Source organism: Lycorma delicatula, chromosome 13 (assembly GCF_047948215.1).
Source record: "Lycorma delicatula isolate Av1 chromosome 13, ASM4794821v1, whole genome shotgun sequence".
In the NCBI taxonomy this organism is placed as follows: Eukaryota; Metazoa; Arthropoda; class Insecta; order Hemiptera; family Fulgoridae; genus Lycorma; species Lycorma delicatula.
In genome coordinates, this window is record NC_134467.1 from 52,172,946 (window position 1) to 52,192,631 (window position 19,686).

The 19,686-nt window shown below is 33.9% G+C and overlaps 1 protein-coding gene across 1 annotated transcript in view; it reads right to left on the minus strand.

Moving 5' to 3' along the window:
* The window catches only part of fy (fuzzy planar cell polarity protein-like protein), a 47,358-nt gene extending 28,514 nt beyond the window's left edge, over positions 1-18,844 (minus strand). Inside the window, exons 1-4 of the mRNA XM_075381164.1 lie at positions 18,573-18,844; positions 11,944-12,065; positions 3,786-3,939; positions 1,367-1,510 (exon numbers count right to left, since the gene is read on the minus strand). Of these exons, the coding sequence (XP_075237279.1) occupies positions 1,367-1,510; positions 3,786-3,939; positions 11,944-12,065; positions 18,573-18,650 (498 nt within the window). The 5' untranslated portion in view covers positions 18,651-18,844. The remainder of the gene's footprint in view (positions 1-1,366; positions 1,511-3,785; positions 3,940-11,943; positions 12,066-18,572) is intronic.
* Between the last annotated feature and the right edge of the window lie 842 nt (positions 18,845-19,686).

A 19,686-nucleotide genomic window follows, 5' to 3' on the forward strand; every position in this document is an offset into this window, starting at 1 on the left:
CTCACCTAGTAAAAACACCCTGAAAACATGTTGGTTAAAACAATATATCCCAGTTTCGGCCTCATTTTCAATCTTGATTAGATAAGGGCATCATCACTCAACACATATATTTTTTCCCCAAACTTGATGTCCCTGGACACCTCCAAGGACATCTTAAGGGACTGATCCACAAAATAAAATTAAAACAAAAAAGTTCATGTAGACAATTTGCTTATATTGCTTCATTTTCCCTCGGTTCTGTTGATTTTTTTTCAAAATTATTGACCGTTTTTTCCTGGCGATAGCTCTAAGGGATACCCTAGAAGATATCGGTCAGACTTAAGGAACCGATTAGGGTATCAATACAAACAAAAAACTTTATGTTGATAAATGTCCGTACCTTACCCTATTTTCCCTTTGTTCACTAGTATTTTTTCAATAAAAATTTATTTTTTAGTGATATTCAAGGGACCTACAACATAATCTTTCGTTTTAATTTTTTCTAAATTTATTTAATTTAAAAAAAATATGGGTAAACGTTTGCATTTGATTACATAAAAATAAAACTGCAATTTTTTTTTTTGACAATATCACCACATAAGCTTGAAGCTTGTGCATTTGTGCGTGGGATATGGAAATGGAATTTTTTAGCGTGTAAAAAATGCCATGCTTGATCAGGATTTGAACCCAGGACCTCTGGATGAAAGGTCAAGACCACTTTGCCAGCAGGAATGGCCAATTAGCTGAACAGTATTTAAAAAAAGGAACAGTTATTTAAAAATGTTACAAAAATACTAAAATTCTATCTTTTAATGGCTATAAAGAAAATTTCAGGATTAAAACTGAATAATTATCAACAAAGAAAATACATAATACTTAGAGAGTACAGTAAATACAATATTTAAAGACAAAAATTTAAACACTTTTAGACTAAAACTATTCTCAATCATCAAAAACTTACATTATAATACATAAATTTATTCTTAACATAATAATAGTAAGTTTAATTTTGTACAGGAATTTTTTCCAAATTTTTATGATCTTTTGTAATGAAACAAGAGAGTTAGAAGATAAAAGAGTAAAACTTCCATATGGCCACTAATTTAGCTGCTATGGCTAAATTGTTCATCATGGAATTTCTTTTGTCCTAAACAGTTAACACTAAAATACCGATCATTATAATGATAATAATAATAATAATAATAATAAGTAATACAAGAGCACGTAAAATTTTAAAAAATTATAAGGTGGCAGAATGTAAAATAGATTCAATGAGCAAAAAATGCGATAGGTTAGAATATGTAACAGCACTGGTTTGTAACAAGATGGAGACCGAAAAGCTGATTTTATTTTAATACTGGTGAAAAAAAATCAAACAAAAACAAACCTTCAATTGCAGAGCTTCATTACATAAAACAGTTTCAACAAATCCCAATAAATCAGTATGGTTAAGCAATCCACAACTACTGGTAGTCCTATCACCTAATAAATCAACGGTTTCTAACAGCCTATCGATTAGAGGGTAGCATACCTAAACAAGAAAAACAAATCATAAGAAAACAATAATAAAAATAAATAGAATCGTCGCAAAAGAATGCAGCAATTTAAAAAAATCATAACTCAGAAACCACTAGAGATAATCAAACGAGAATATTTTTTAAAAATTCACCAACTCAAAAAGCTTTTTTACATACCTTAGAATGTTTCAATACAAGCTCCATTAGTTGTTCTGCAAACACCCAGCCGATAAGCAACTTCTACCCAATCTTTATATGTAAATATAAAAATATTCACATATTTTTACAAAAGATGTTCCAAAGTCACCCCCCCCCCACACCGCCATTGTAATGCACTTTTATGCTCGAGTAATCGTATAGAGTCATCCGATGCAAAACACTGTTGACAATGCCATCGATTTTTTTTTAATGTTCGTCTTCAGTTCATCAGTAGTGTACAACATATAAACTTTATCCTTCAAAAAGCCCAGAAGGAATAAATCAGAACTAGGCAAATCTGGGAAATGCAGAGGCCACAGTTTGTTCTTCAGTAAAAATCGAATGAATGCGGACTAATGAATTAATTGCTGTCTATCTCTATTTGATTTGGTCTCTATCTTGTTGGAAGAAGCCATGCTCTTTTATTATTCATGATCTATTAACCGAGCATAGAATCCTTTGAAAACTGTACAATACCAACAGTCAAAAAATATGGCAGATAATGTTTTTGAGGTGCCGGCTGCAATAATTAAGACGTTTTGGATTGTCTGGTCCCTTAAGTTGTTGCCCAGTTGTTACATGATGCACTTACAGTCATTACATGAAGAATGTTACAGCAAAATGAATGTGTTTTACACCATTTTGTTGTGATAATTTACATTTAGATTTTTTCAGACCAACAGAAATTCTTCTATGAATATTGGCTGTGGCCTCTGGAATCATACTGGAAGGTTGCCTGTTTAGTTTTATGCTTGAAACAGACCCCATTGTACACCAATTTTTAATCAAATTGTGTATGCTACTCTTTGCTGAAGTACTGGCATTCAGAAATCTTTTTGCAAATATTTTATGCGTTTCTTAAAAGGATCCAAGAACACACATAACCTTTCACTATAGCAATCCTTTCCTTGAACAGATAGGGCATTTTGATTCTTGCACAACCGCAATAATTTATGTTCGTCAGTTTTTCTGATCCCTAAAGTTTTTGAAAATTTGTTACATAACACGCTTATAAATTTATATCATGAAGAATCTTGCGGTATTATGGGTGTTTTACACTATTTTGTTTTGACAGCTTACATTTACTTTTTTCAGACTGGCAGAAATTCTTTGAACAAAATTGAAAGCGACACTATTAACAACAGCATTAAAAGGTAACACTTAAATAACTGCAGTTTGTTACCTTCCCCCATTCCTTTTGAAAACTGAAAAATTCATTAAAATAGCTTAGCATTCATAAAATCATATTTTTCATGACGATAATAACAATTAAATCACAATAAAAATGCCAAATATAACAGGTCATTTTTGACACAATATAAATAACTTCCCGAAAATTTATTCGATAAAGTAAAATCAATATAGATTGTAATACATATTTAAAGAATCTAAGGAGCATATTTTTTTTGCGATATTACTACTATCAAAAAGTACAAAGATAAGAAAAGCATTTACCTTTCAGATATAACACCTCCTACCACCCTCTTCCACCTCAGCACAACTGGTGGATTTAAAAAAAAAATTAGCAGATTCAATCCCCGTGGATACCTAAGTTATTCTACCAAATCTCAAGATTCTACATCAACTCGTTCTTACAATTTTAATCAAAATAGAGGCCACATCACATATTTCTTCAATTTGCTGGATCTTTTCATAGTCCCCTAAGTACGAAAACATATTCTGAAAATGCTACAATTAACAAAAAAATTAAAATTTTTTTTTTTATTTCAAGTGGCATTGGCTACTACAGTTAAAGCCAATAAAAAACTGTAACAACATACAGTAGTAAACTGCACCCAGTGTTCTTAAATTTAGTGAGGAAACTTTTCACCGAGTATAAAAATTTGGACATTGGCATTTTACTTACCTCATATCCCAAAATTTCCAGCATCCTACTCCTGAGATGTTCCAAATATTATGGAATCATCAGTTTGAAGTTTGGAAAGCTCAAAAATTAATCAATTTTTTGTTTTACTGACAAGAGAGTTTACAGGCCAAGTCTCTTTCATTTTCATATGATGATACATTAAAAAAAGGATGCAATTAGATGAGGGCTTAAAAAAATTTAAGATAATAATACATTTTACTTACCCGAAGATCTCGTTTAAAGCGTTCAATATTTTTAGTACGCGCATTTTTAACTTCATCCAGTCCAACTGTCAGTACAATAGTATTAAATATTGATACAAGAAGTTCATCCAATATAGAATCATCAGTAGTTGAAGCTGTCACAATAAGTGTAACACTACATAACAAAAATAAGAATTCATTGTACATTTTTTTTAACAAAAACAAATCACTACTTAAATAACTATACTTAAAAAATATATATATATCTATAGTGTTAACCATGGGGACCCTTAAATTACTTTTTGATCATTAATCTAGAATAACGAAATTTTGATATGAGGCTAATTACTTGGGGTATGCTGTAAGCCGCTACTGAAATTGCTGTGAAAAACATTAAACAACCACTATGGTTAAGATTTCATAATCTGTAGTTTTTTGGGTCAAATTTTTGTTTTTCAATGCCCTTTAAAATTATATATCACGATTTTACTCTTTCCATTTACGGGGGGAGTGTGGTGATCTCATACTGCAACATACTTGTACATTGTTTCAAGAAAACAAACAAATATAAAGTTACATAAAAATATGCTTTAGTCGATTGTTTTTTGTTACGGTAAATTCAAGAAAACTTATCTGTTCATAGTAAGCTGTAATCATATTGAGGTGTTAAATTTAATTTGTGGTGTTTTTTGTTTTACGAAGTTAATAATTCTTGAAGATTTTACGCGTTGATTTGGTAAAATCAAATACATCAGCTTTATTGCTAAATTTGTGCCGAGCATGTTGTTGCAAAGAATCTCTGTTTCTTCCATGTACAGTAGAAAGATTTCAGCTAGGTTGCTGGATGCTAGGTTATAAGATGCTACAGGATGCTGGAAATGTTACTTTCTACAACTGATATAAAATATTCATTTTACTATGTTGACAAATAAAGATAAAAAAAAATAATAAGAAACAAATAAAAATATGTAGGAGATAAAATTTTTTAGACAGAGGTGTGAATCACTCCTACAAATATTTTAGACTTTTATTTTTTATTACCTCTTAAAATTTGAATAATCTGTCATAAGATTACAAATAAAACGTACGTTAACATCTACACTAGTTCTTTTTAAAGCAATTTAAAAAAAAAAAATTAAGCACAAAACATAAATGTATGCATATAATCTATCACTATTGCTACAGATATCGGTATAAATTATGGTATATATATTATATATAATTTTTCCCCTCGGCAATTACCAATTAACATTATGTACAGAGTGGCACAGGGAAACGGGAAATTATGAAAGTAGTAGTGGCAGCCCTGAGGAGCTGGTAGAAAGGTGGGAGTGTCATACTTCCGTGCACAACTACCTCACATTAAGTAATGGTGGACCGGCAGGTAGGTACACATGTATTTGCTGTGAATGCATTTTACAACAGCGGTAACAGTGTGACTGCTACTTAATGGAAATTCCAACGTCATTACAATTTAGGACGTCATGGTTGCATTCCATCTTGCCGTGCCATCAAGACACGGTTGAGAATTTTAAGATGAGTTCAGCTCTAAAAAAGAAACCACAGGAAGGTCAACGAACTCAACCGACCCTGGAAAACATTGAAGCAGCTCGGGACTCAACTGGAAGAAGCCTGAGACGATCTGCAAGGAAACATGCAACAACATTGAACCCAAACTGAACAACTGTCCGCCGGGTACTCCACAATTATTTGAAGGTTCACCCTTACAAAATTCAAGCTGTACAGGAAATGAAACCATCAAACTATGGCAACGTGATGCAACAACAATGCTGTGATAAAATAACTGAAAAGATTAACGGCGACCCCAATTTTGTCGACAACCTTTTCACGTCAGATGAGGCTCATTTTCACATCAACAGACATGTAAATAAACAGAATTGCATAATGAGCAGCTGAAAACCCTTGTTGATTGTACAAACAACCATTACACAGTCAAACAGTTACTGTTTGATGCACTGTATCAACGCAAGGTGTAATCAGGCCTTATTCTTTGAAGATACGAGAGGGAATGCAGCAACAGTGACGTCTGAACAATATGTTGATATGCTCGAAACTTTCATTGCGAAATGACTTCAAACCTTTTTGAAAAACCTGATCTTCATAATCCTTGGTTTCAACAAGATGAAGAAGTCATAGCCCATACTGCCAGAGCGTCAATGGCAGCTGTTCGCCAGATCTTTATTAACCACATAATTTCACAGTTTGGCGACATTCACTGGCCCCCAAGATCACCGGCTTTATCGATGCATGATTTTGTCTTGTAAGGTCACATTAAAAGTAACGTGTACACCGCTCATCCGATGATAATCGCCAAGTTGAAAACGAGGATGCGAAAAGAAATCACTGCAATTCCCGTGGAAGTGTCACACAAAATCTCAGCAGTCACTTCCAGGAATATATACATTGGAATGTCCATCATCTTATGGACATTGTTTTTAGAAATTAAATATTTTGTGTTGGGACACTTAATGGCATGTAATTTACTTTTTGTTTTCAACAATGAAAGTTGTAAATTCATTTTTTTTACTTTTGTGAGAGTTACTTCAAAATTTCCCATTTCCTTGTGCCACACTACATTAAAAACTAAAAACTGTATTACTCAAATACAAGATGGTCCCAAAAAAATAAAAAACCAGGAAAAATGAAAATCTAAAAAATTCTTTAAATATCTGATTTAAGAGCAAAATATCCACTTTATGAACAATTTTATAACAGTTACAACTTAAAAATGATATCCTTCCTATATTCTCCTTTTGCATTTTTGAAACCTCTCAGAGGTTTTCAACAAACTTGTACAAAATGTTTAACTAATGTTTACGATCTCTTAACTAATGTTCCTTTTATGTTCACCTTGTAGATCCGCTTTTCAAAAAACTCTAAAAAATGTATTCACAAATAATTCAATCCAGAGATCATGCTAGGCACGGAATGTTTCCATTTCTTTAGACGACATGATTCCCAAACAATTGTTACAATGCGGCAACAGATATCACAACAGTGTGTGTTGTGAAACCAACATGACCTAACAAATTTTCTAAACTGATTAAAATAACCGTTTTGATCATATTGACATACCAAAATGCGCAACAGTTTTTGCACGACCATTTTCAAAATAGTACAGTTCAATAATTCCGAGACATGTAGCACTCATGAAATCACTTTGCACTTAATAATGCGTAGTTTCAGAAATGTTATTTATTTAAAAAACCGTTTAAACAAAGACTGCTTTATCTAAAATCTCTACAATGGAAAGAAAATTTTCATAAAACGTTTTTTATCTTACGTCCAGACAAGTTTTAATTCTTAGAAAGATTACAATTTATATTGATGAGAATATAAATCTTTGGAAATTACTCATCATAAATTTGTACACAAAATGTTAAGCGATCTTGAAAGACTTCAAGTCTGGTTCAAACCAGACTCCACAAACAGCAATTCTTAATGGCTTCAACATTTGCAAGTATGCAAACTGACTAGCAGATTTTTTCTTTTATGCTAATGTTTTTTTGAAATCCCTAACCCAAATATATTTCTTCGCATAAGCACATGGGCAGGATCATAAGAATGAAGATTAAAATGTTAGTGAAACTCCCTACAGACTGCTTGAGCACACCACAACGCTGAACATACTAAAATAGTTAGGGAACTTGGGAGAATCAATTCTCTATTGGATTGGCGAGTAAATTGGAAGACCCAATGAGAATGGAGTACAGTTTCATCCTTTCTTAGGTTTCTGGATCTGTAGAGGTGGCTGAAAGGGTTTGATACTATAATGCTTAAGAGTAGCACCCAGTGGCCTGCTTGGGCACTTACTTCACCAAGATAGGCGTTTTGGCATTGAGCCCCAGTTAGTTTAGATGCTCATTTCATTTCTCTGTGATGGAGCTGTATGTGAAATAATTAAGGCATTGACCTCTTTTCTGAAAGCAGACCAGATTGGAGGTAGAATTTTTAGGAGCTCTGCAATAGAGCTGCAATGTGAGAAGGTGACGGCATTGACCGCACTCCTGAAAGAGGACAAAAAAGGAGAAAAGTTAATGCTTTTTGTAAAATTGTTTGCAGTGAATTAAGAAATGTATATGGGGCATTTATAGGGCCAAATTTTCAATCCAAGAGGTATGAGAATAGAATAGCAGATATTTACTGACTCAAACTAATTTATATATTTGTTAACACAGTCTTGTATTAAAGTTTATTTGATGAATGATCAAGTTTGTGTTCAATATTAGAGCGAGAAACAGAGATTGTACTTCTGCAGCACAGTTAAGTAGTTGAGAGAGCTGCAAATTAAACTAGACGAGCAAAAATATGTTGAAAGAAGCCTATACAACAAAGGTGACAGCAAAGCTGAACAAAAACACTGATGGAAATGTCTACCAAGATATTTGCATCAGTGGCAAACCGAAAACTATAATATATAATCAGAGTTAAGAGACTGTAATATAACATATAGGACAACCTCTTGTAAAGCCAACCAGAACTATGAATGGAGGGGATGGTGTAGCAACCAAGATCATCACAAGGTCTTTCCCTGGGAGTCAGGATTTTTGTAACATAATTTTAAAGCGAATGCACACAGTACATTCACTCCAACACTCCACATCAAATAATGGCAATAATACAGCTGTGCAGTATTATATGTATAGACATAAATGCATAAACCACAATCATACCCGCATTACAAAGAAAACTTTCCATTTCTTTTGCTCACCTGCATATAACAAATTTTTTTTTAGCATATCACGACATTGAAATTTCACAGATATTTTTTGAGAAAACATTCATAAATAAACACATATATTTTTTAAATTTTCAGGGGATAAAATTTGCATATACGGTGGAAAAACAATAACACTGAAACTGCAAATTATACCTTAAGATGTCACAGCATTATACTGCTCGCATTAAAAGGGTTAAGTACAAATAAACGATAAACTACACAATTTAAATACACAAGGTCTGTTTAGGAAATAACCGAATATTATTTTTTTAATCCTTATTATTATTCGTCCTTGTTCCCGTTCAAAATTATTCCCCACCCTATTCACACACTTTTCCCAGCGGTGTTTCCACTTCGCGAAGCAGTCCTAGATAGCTTCATTTGAAATGGCCTTTAAGATCCGTGACGAATTTGCTTTAATGTCATTAATAATCTCAAAATTACGTCCTTTCATTAATTTCGTAAATAAGAAAAAATCGCGAGTAGCCAGGTCTAGCGAGTAGGGAGGCTGAGGGAGGACAGTCATCTGATGTTTGGCGCAAAACTGACAAAGCTGAATATGCGGGCGTCATGATGCAAGGAACCATGAGTTGTCTCTCTACAACTCTGGTCTCTTTTTGCAGATTTTTTTACGTAAGCGTTGTAAAACGCCTTGATAATACGCGCACGGTTCACGGTTTCACCTCTAGACAAGAATTCAAAAGCGCAATTGAATTAAAATCGGAAAAAAAACCGAGGATTGACATCGGATCATGACTGACGTGCTTTCTTGGGGCGTCGAGATCCTTCGCCGATCCAACGTGATGACTGAACTCTTATCTCGATGTAAACGTAAACCCGGCTTTCGTCTCCCGTTATGATCATTTGGGTGAATGTTTCATCGTCATCGGCTTGTTCAAGAAGTTTCCGACAAACGTCCACCTGACGTTCTTTCTGCCGTTCGGTCATCAAACGAGGAACAAACTTTGCTGCGACTCAATACACGTTCAACTTTTCAATCGAAACGCTAACCTCTTCTGCAAGTTCTCTGACGGTCGATCGGCAATTTGCCTGCACCAGACCGTTGATTTTCTGAACGCGGTTGTCATCAGTTAAAAGTCGAAGGCCTTCCCGATCGAGGGTCATCTTCGTTCGACTGATAACAACTTTTAAATCGTAAAAACCATTCGTAACATCGGGTTCGATCCACAGCATCATCTCTAAACTTGTTTCAAAAGTCGAAACGTTTTTGTGAAAGTTTTCCCCGGTTTCACGCAAAATTTTAAGTTATACCGTTACTCCCGAAAATCGCACGTTACAAAAATCGCTACTAACACTTAAACACGTCGCACTCAAATAACGATAACACGAAAACTAAACGAGATAGCAACAATCCAAGAACGTTTGGCTACTGAGGAGGTTATGCGGAACACAATGCTGCCAACCTCACGTCACTAAATATCTCCGTTGGCGCGTAATTAAAAATGTTCGCTTATTTTCTGAACAGACCTCGTACTTACAGTTCAAATAAACAGCTACGCTAAACGGTTAACAAAATTAATCGTAAAACAAGATTATCTTAAAAACTCATTTACAAAAATTCTCTTTAAAGTGTAACATTAAATTCCCATTTCCACAGTTAAATAATCGCCAATAGTAGACACCGAGGTAAATATACATGTAGGAAAATAAGATAGCAAATAAACGAATAAAAAGAAAATAATAAAAATCATAAAATGACAAATAAACATACTCATTAAAAAAGACACTAAAAAAATGAATATTTTTAGCATAGCGTTTAGAATAGCAATAAAAAAGATGCAAACAACAATTGTCATTTTAGGCATACATTATAAGAGGGCCCCGGATGACCGATCGGCATGAAAATATACAACAATATTTTGTTGCTGCCATCGCTGTAGATATTTTTGATAATTAAAAAACCTACTTTGAAAAAAAAATGTTTGCCTGTACATTGAAATCGTATGTATATATCCAGTATTGTATGAGGAATAAGAAAAGTTCTAATCTCCTTTATAATAAGGCTTAAAATCTCGTCAAAACAAACACAAAATGTCTTTCATCCTTTTTTTTTTTTGCTACGGGATCGATGTATGAAATTCTCCTTATTCTTCTTTGTATTTAATATCACGGAGACATTTACATTTATTCTTTACAAAAAAAAAAAAAAAAAAATACAGATATATTTCACAAATATGACGAAACTGACAATTTGGTGCGAATAAACTTGTGGATATTGTTGCTGCGGCACCGAAAATTTTCACTGCCGCTATACTTGCAAATATTTTGCACAGGTCTGTGAGAGGCGACCGTCATAGCGGGCGATCTGAGGTTGAAATTTCAGTGTTCGGATGATTTCGGGCTAAATTTAAACTTCTTTCCCATAAAATAGGATGTTGCATGGGTTTGTTTCTTTGTTGTATGCGCTCACTTTTTTTTTAGCTACTATTGGCGCAGAGCAAATCGATGGTGGTCCGCTAATATAACGAATGAACAGTAATATAGCTAATTACCGAATGAACGGTAAGTGCACAGCTGTGCGTTCATTCGTTCAAACGATTTAAGATTTTTGATACCGACGATTTATCTAAAATTATATTTGTATTTTTAAAATAAAAAAGGAAAACATCGCGGTTACAGCCGGGTTAAAAAAATAACAACTCGAGAAACGGCTAAAAATGTTCAGGATTTTGAAGCTTTCGTCGTAAAAGTTTTTGTTGTCGTTAGTACATTAAAATCATGAACGTTATTTAGTTAAGTTTGGCAAAAACATTACAAAATCATGTGTAATGAAACATAAATCACGTAACAATTTCGCTGCGGGCCGTAGGCCCGCCTTTTACCTTTTTCTTTTCTCTTTCCTGTTTAGCCTACGGTAACTACCGTTTAGATAATTCTTCAGAGGATGATATGTATAAGTGTAAATGAAGTGTAGTCTTGTACATTCTCAGTTCGACCGTTCCTGAGATGTGTGGTTAATTGAAATCCAACCACCAAAGAACACAGGTATCCACGATCTAGTATTCAAATCCGTGTAAAAATATCTGGCTTTACTAGGACTTGAACGCTGTAACTCTCGACTTCCAAATAAGCTGATTTGGGAAGACGCGTTAACCACTAGACCGACCCGGTGGGTTCCTAATACCTAATTTCTATTAAGATAACCGAAACAAGAAGAGTTTTTGTATTGTTTATTCTTATTCTAAAAACACTATTAAAAATACTCATTTTGGTACATTTCTTCAGTACTGTTTGTTCGTAAATTAGCGTTTAGTAAATAATTAACTGATAAATAATTAATAATACTTCATTCGTATATTTAATCTAATTACTTATTTTCTTACACGTACTTTTCATTAGCACCTACTGATGTCGAACAATGAAACGTTCTGTACACGGTTTTTGAGCATAATCTTATTTTCCGGTTTAAAAACTTACCTGTCTTCGAAATCTTTCCAAACAACAGTAAAGTCTTTACTTTGCGTATACTTCATTAAAACTTGATGCGACTTACAAAACATATGTACACCGTTCAGTGACGCGACCAGTGAAAACGGAAGCTAAAACAAAATGAGAGGGGAAAAATAAAACACTCGAATCAAATTACTTAATTACTCGTAAGATTTTTTTTAATAAATAACATTTTTATCCATCAACATAACACAAATATATTAAAAATTTAGGAGCCGGGTGGAAGAAGGACGATATGACAAAATTACTCTTTTCAGCAAGCGTTTAAACGAAAGATATAACTGCACTCTGCCGGAGAAAAAAAAATTATTTCAAAATCTCTTTCCGTTCCAAAATTATACTTCTTTGTAATGTAGTATTCCTTCTTTCACAGAAGAGTACAATGCGACTTAATGAATGTACATAACCGGCCGAATCTAAAAAGTTTTATTTTCACGATCCTGACTCGGATGTAAACTTATTCAAAGAATATAATTATGAAATATTCAACTTATTACAAACATTTTGTACGCATTCCTTGTATAGTTTTTACAAAACCGTAAAATAATTAGCGTATCAGATACTTTTACAGAACGATAAAAATATATACGATTACGGTGCGGATCGACAGAGGTTTTCGAAGTATAAGGATAGAAAAATAATATTTTAAAATTACAGTAAACGTTTTGGAGTTTGATTTTGCGCAGACCACTTCCAAATATTAAAGTAAACTGCCGGTTTTCCAAGCGCCCCTTTTGGCAATATATTTTTAACTTCCGCTGACATAAGTAGTACCGGGAGCAGAAGACGATAAGAATTCTGACGCTAACTGTGATCATCTCCAAAATACGGATGAAGTAAAGAAGATTTATTTTCAGATCCCGCCGGTAATAAGAATAAAAATACAATGTCACGTATTTTTTATCTCGGCTGTCAAAGCGGTTTTCTTTGCAAACAACATGCGTATATTCTGTATGAACTCGCTCCTATCGTATTTGTGGCCGTAACTTTGAATTACGTTCTCAAACAACGAAATAAAAAAACGATTATAAAAATTAAAAAATCTGATGTGGACATCACATGACTTCCTTGTACGCATATTATATCGCATACACGCATACTCTTTAAATGAAAATTACATAAAATATTATTTCACCAATGACATTTTTCAAGACGATGCCGCCACAAAATGATTAAAAGGCTATCTGTAGTCAGTCGTTAGATAACGCCAAAAGTACCAAAATAAATTTTTTTTATTTTCTTATTTCAATAAAGCCTTTCAGCGGCGCCATCTACAACTAACTAACTACAATAGCAGTATAGAAACCCCGGGTTCAAATACAGGCCAACCGGTCCTGAGCACCGAGCCGAGCCACTGTGCTTGAACCTGAGGTTTTTTTTACGAGAGTGACCCCCTCTTTCTAGTTAAATTTTCACCGTGTATGAGTTTAGCGAGCGCAATTCTGTTTCTTTTATAAAACAATACTCATTAACTACAGAAGAATAAAAATAACTGACGTCAATTGAGAATCCCCAATCTTTTACATGTCTATATATATATGGAGTGAATGTTAACATCAATAACATATGATTATTAAAATTATTTAAATTTTAAGAAGAATGCAAAAAACCATGACATTGGAACGAATTGATATCGCTAGTAAAATAGTATTTTGTTATAAAAATCTGTCTGACAAGTACGATTTAATTACATTTTTAGATAATATAAACGATGAGATTGAACAATTACATAAAAAATACACTTGTAATCCATTTACTATACGATTAATTTGTGAATATAATAAAGATTTATTTATTTCTTATGGAAAAACTCTTTATAAATCAAACAAATTGGAAAAAATAAAACTTTTCGTGGAAAATAAATTGTCTATTGATAGGGCTTTTGGTGATTTAAGTGAACATTATTTTGAATCGAAACACAAACTAAATAAAAAAATATTTGTTTGTGAATTGATGTTACATATTCAAATACCAGATACAAAACAAGCATTAGGTGGTTCTTTAATGTTAGCGATACAAATTTTGTAGATATTTATGAATTTTTAATGGATATGAAAGATAGGGTATTAACGCTATAAGATTACAAGTTGAAAAATATAAAGGAGACAAAATTAAATATTATATCGTCGTTGTTGTCGGGTTACAAAAATGTGATTTTTGTGAAGTTAACTTACACAACAGCGCTCGATTTGCCATAGATGTATGTGAAAATCCAAGCGTCTTGAATAAACAGTATTTACAAGCCGATGAAAAAATTAACCAATCTTTTGAATAAAATATTAAGATTGGATCTTTCAATATCAGAATTCGATCCACCTCCAACACCAAAAGCTTAAATAAATATATATCAATACATATTTTTAATATTATTGGAATAATTTAAACTATTCAATTTACTGAAAATATTAGACGTTTCTACAATTCTATATAATAAATAAAAATATTAATCTACATTATATCTTTATACCACTCCTCGAGTTGGAGTACTCATAGGGGGTAGACCTATTGTTGTTCCGGTCTGCGATTTTTGCTATTTAGATCGGTTTTTTGGTGTTTTTTGTTTGGTTTGTTGATTACTGAATTGTGAACGTGCCTGTGAATTTTCCAAGAATTTTGGACGTGGATTAATACCGCTTTTTTTTTCTTCGGGTTTGTATTTGCCATAAGAAATACATTGAAGTTGGTTCTACATAACCTATTACTTGGTGAATACTATTCCAAGAAAATTTTCCTGAGCCGGTGAGTACAGAATTATTTCAAGTCCCACAGCATTACTGATTTTTCTTATAACTCCATATCCGTACCCCCAACCCTAAATCCTTCCTAGTAGTGAAACATTAATCGAGGAGATAAAGGGACTTCAGAACCTGTGTAAAACTCATCCCACGACTAAGAAGACTATTACTTTGTCTGTAAACAGAATCCTTAACCTTGCCGAGGATGTTAAAAAAGTCATTGAGGATTTGGAGATCAAGAAAAATACGTCTGACAAATATACGCAAACGGTGAGAACCGATCTGGATACACTGCCGAGCATGTTAAAGTCCGGGACCGTTGAGGAGTTTAAACAAGCGCTTACTGGGAGATGACCTAATCAGGCCTATGAAAGGGTGTCGGAGGAGAAGGGGCTACCTGACGAGGATCCTCAACCCAAGGTATACATCCTGTACCTTACCGGATATAAACGGACACCCTTCGCGACTCATGTTTGTGGGGTCTGCCCTGGGGCGAGGCTGAAGCTCAACAAGAGCGCTTTAGCCCCTGTTTCTGTCATTCGCAGAGCGGGTTCTGTAGAGATACTAGGTGAAGAACTCGCTTCGGTTGACGATACCTTTGTTTTGGCGGCGGGCGGTGAAGGAGAAGACATCGTCGACAGTCTTCTGCCAGGTCTTAATAAGATTTTTGCTGTGGAGAATCGCCCGTTGATTTTCTCTACAACTAAAGGGAAACTAGGGGCGATCGTTAAGAAGACATTAGAGTATTGGGAACCGGATAAGTCTGCTAGACGTGATCGACCTAGAGGTACCGCTTTGGTTGTAAGACAGGAAGGAACGACTTATGCCGATTTATTATGCAAGTTTAAAACTTCTGTCGGGGATGCTACGGCTAAGAGTATACTCTCAGTACGCCAAGGACAGGGTGAAGATATTGAAGTCCAGCTGGTTGAAGGACACAAGGCGACTGCCAGCCTTAAGGAAAAGATTGCTGCTCAGACTCCTGACGTCAAGTTCATTGATAAAGGACTCTCAACCAGGAGGGCGATAGTGCACGTAAAAAATTTAGACGCTGAGGCGACCGAAGAGGAAGTACTGTTGGCCGTGAATAAGAAATTGGGTGGTGACTCTACTGCGAGGGTTGCCTCATTGAAACCCGCCTTTGGCAGGACCCAGCATGCGACAGTGATATTGTCGTCTGCTGAGGCAGCCAAACTGACTGCCGGTTCCCGTATCCTGGTGAGCTGGCAGTCCTGCCGAGTTGATTTACGGAGGTCTTTTACCCATTGCTACCGATGCTGGGAGGGTGGCCACATCGCCTCCCAGTGCAAAGGGCCTGACAGAAGTAATAAATGGTATAATTGCGGTGGTCAGGGTCATCAAAAAGCGATATGCTCTGCGCCCTCCAGATGTGTTGCTTGTGGTGCGGTCGGTCACTGGATTGGGAGTAGGGACTGCCGGCACTCTCGCAAATAAAAATAATGCAGATCAACGCCAACAGGAGTACCATAGCTCACAATCTCATTTGGAGGTCATCGTTAGACCAAGATGTTGATTTCCTTACGGTAGCTCAACCCAATGTGGCTGCGCTATCGTGGATCAGATGTGGCGATTCTCAATATGTCGGGTAGATATGCGACATCTCTTATTACTAGATGTAATGGTTTTGTGATGGTAGAACTTGCAGACTTTAGCCTAGTCTCAGGCTACATCTTCCTGAAATAAGAGGTTTCAGCAATTTATTGATGACTTAGAGGCCTGTATACGGCGTTCTAAAAAACCTGTGGTACTTACTGAAGATTATAACTTTGAATGTTGAGAGTTAGGTGGTATGGGATCTACTCCAAGAGGCCACATACTTACTTACTGCTATGTTTAATGCGGCTGGCCTTGTGACGCATAATTCTGGTCCTCGCCCACCTTCATTGGCAGGGGGCGAGGCTCGGTCTCAAATGTTTGATGACGACCAACACTATTCCAAATGTTGAAGAGAACAACCGTTCATATGCGAACATATTCGAACAAATGCGTTCGACCAGGATGTCAAAAAAGATGAAAATAATAATGTATTTATAAAGAAAAATTGCATAACAATACCGACGAGTGATTATGAAATTGAAGATATTGGTGAATATATACAAAACGAAATAAAAAAAATTAGAAAATCCATTACCTAAAGATTCTAGTTTCTAGTTTAGATTAAATATTTTAGTACCGGTAGTCCCTTGGGTTACGGGTCAAGAATTCTCAAACCAAATCTAACACATTCAGATCATTCAGATCGAATAATAAATATCGCTCCTGTTGGTTTGCAAAATCTCTCCGTTAGATATTTGATATCTATCCGTTGGTTTGCTTTGATGAATGAAATCATCACCTTGAGGATACCAAGATAATCCGAGTGTCTTGATATTTTCATCTTTGTCTAATTTAATAAAGGAATCAGAATCATCAAACATACCGGCCACATTTGAATTACATTTATGCAACAAAAGTCTGTATTTGTTAAGCAATAACAAAATATCATTGAATAATTCTTTTAACTGATCAATGCTGTCACAACCAGTGAACAAATCATCGACATAAAAATCCTGCTTGATTGATTGGCAAGCTTCAGGAAAGGAGGCTTCATTTTGATTAGTAATTTCGATCAAACATCTCATAGCTAGAAAACTATATATATAAATATATATTAAGAGCAAAAAATGGAATACTAAACAGATGGTTTATTACTCTACAGATAACAAAATATGAGCTTCCCAAGCATTTGTCTAGAAGAATGAAGAAAAACCATAAGGGCAGCATTATAAAAAAATAAATAATTAATGAATAAAAAATAAAAGTAGTTATAGTCCATATTATTCAAAAATAATAGTGCTGAATCCATATGAACACAAATAAGATTCATAAACAATAAAATAATTTTACAGCAGTTAATTGCTAAATATTTGAGTATGAATTTAATTACACAAGTATGAAGAAAATTCAGCTTTATGTAAAACTCATCTACAGAGCAATATTAATGCAGAAAGAGATCTTTAAATTTAATTGTTCAGAGAATTTCCTAAGTCATTAGGCATGCTGTGTAATTTGTTTTTTTTTTTTTTTTTTTTTTGCTCAATGAATTAATTTACAACATAAGCTCGAAGCTTGTGTGTAGGAATATGAAATATAATTTTTGTAGCGTATGAAAATTACCATGCCTGACCAGGATTCGAATCCGGGATTTTATTTTTGGCAAGGATTTCACATTCGTAAATATAAAGATGCAGGAATATCTTAATTTTTAATTTATCACAATCGGTTTTAATAAATCCTATTCGTTAATAACAAACAACGATAAGTCAGCACAGTTTTGTACACCAAAAAATTGTTTTAATTTTCGATGCAACCCCTTGATATGATAAAATATTATATTTTTAAAAAATGTACTATCTTCAGTCAACACATACGAAAATAGTTTCCATAAAGCTACTGTAAGTAGTTATACAAGCTTACAATCATGATTTAACTGCTGGTAAGCCAACAGTTACTGGGATGGTAACAGTTATTTCTTTTCGCTTCAATAAAAAAAATATATAGGCAGAAACTGACTGAAGCATTATGAAAAAAAGTACGAAATTATTGTACCAGCAAAACGTGCCATTATCAAAACACCGATTTCCGTGGCAGGGTAGCGTCTTAGCCTTTCCTCCGGAGGTCCTGAGTTCGAATCCCGATCACATATGGCACGTTTCATAGCTACAAAATTTCAATTTCATATCCCTATGCACAAGCTTCAAAAGTTTAACTTATACGGTGAATTAATCATAAAAAAAAACAATGGAATAATGAAAGTGATATTCCCACATGAAGCATGATAACTTGTATTCTAATACTTACAGACTGAGACGTTCCCTTTTGTCTCGCAAACAGAGGTAATCCTCCTGCAGTAGTGAAACTCATCACATGAAGGCCCATTTTTTTTCAATAAAGGTTAAAACACATACAACGAATAACGTATAATTTCATAAACTGGGTTTCACTGGATTTTAACTACGATAACATTTTAGTGCATTAAGATTTAATTAACTACAAATAAAATTCAGCTGTTAAATGAAACATCAGTATCTTTCCAGTTTTCTTAAAACTTTTGACATAATGTAAACAAAACTGTTATTATAGTAATAAACTTTGTCATATCGATATTCTTTTCGATGTCTGAACACGTAGTTCTATCGAAATATTTTTTCGATATACTGCTGCTTGGCAATTGTTTTTGTTTAGTATAATTATTTTAAAGTTACCGTTCAAAACAATATTATTATCCACTTGTTTTCAAATTTCTCCCTGTGGTTAGGAAAAAATATAGATTAAATAGCGTTTATTTTTTTCTATGGTGGTATTTCTACTCTCGGTCGGCATAGAATTTCTCTCTGAAATACATAACCCACTCTTCCAACAAACATGTTATAACTATAAATATAAAAGTCACAATATTAATTTTACTGATTGCATCAACTGTTAAAAATAAGGTAAATAACATTACTCAGAAAAAAGAGCTTTCCCAGTATTGGCCAGACATGTCTGAAGGAAATCTTTCTCCAAAAACTAATTCATTCAGGGTTAAAATATTTTATTCAAATTCATAACTAAGAAAAACTTAATTTCATTCAAAATTGCTGGAAAAAAATTTTCTTTATTTTCTACAGAACATGCAGAATCCTAGGGTATATTACATGATCATAGGGTATATTACAGATATGAATGTTTTAGTTAATCAAAAAAGACAATCCAGATGATGCTAAATAAAATATTCGTATAAAAGTAAATATAGCAAAATAATGTATATACTATTAAATTCAGTATTTTATTACGGTTTTATTTCTTATGGTGACATTAAATTTTCTGCTGATATATTTCATTCTAGATTACATAATTCTTTAGGGATTTGAAATTAATTTATTGAATTGAGGCCATTAGATTTCTGATAAATATTTTTAAAAAAATCATGTAG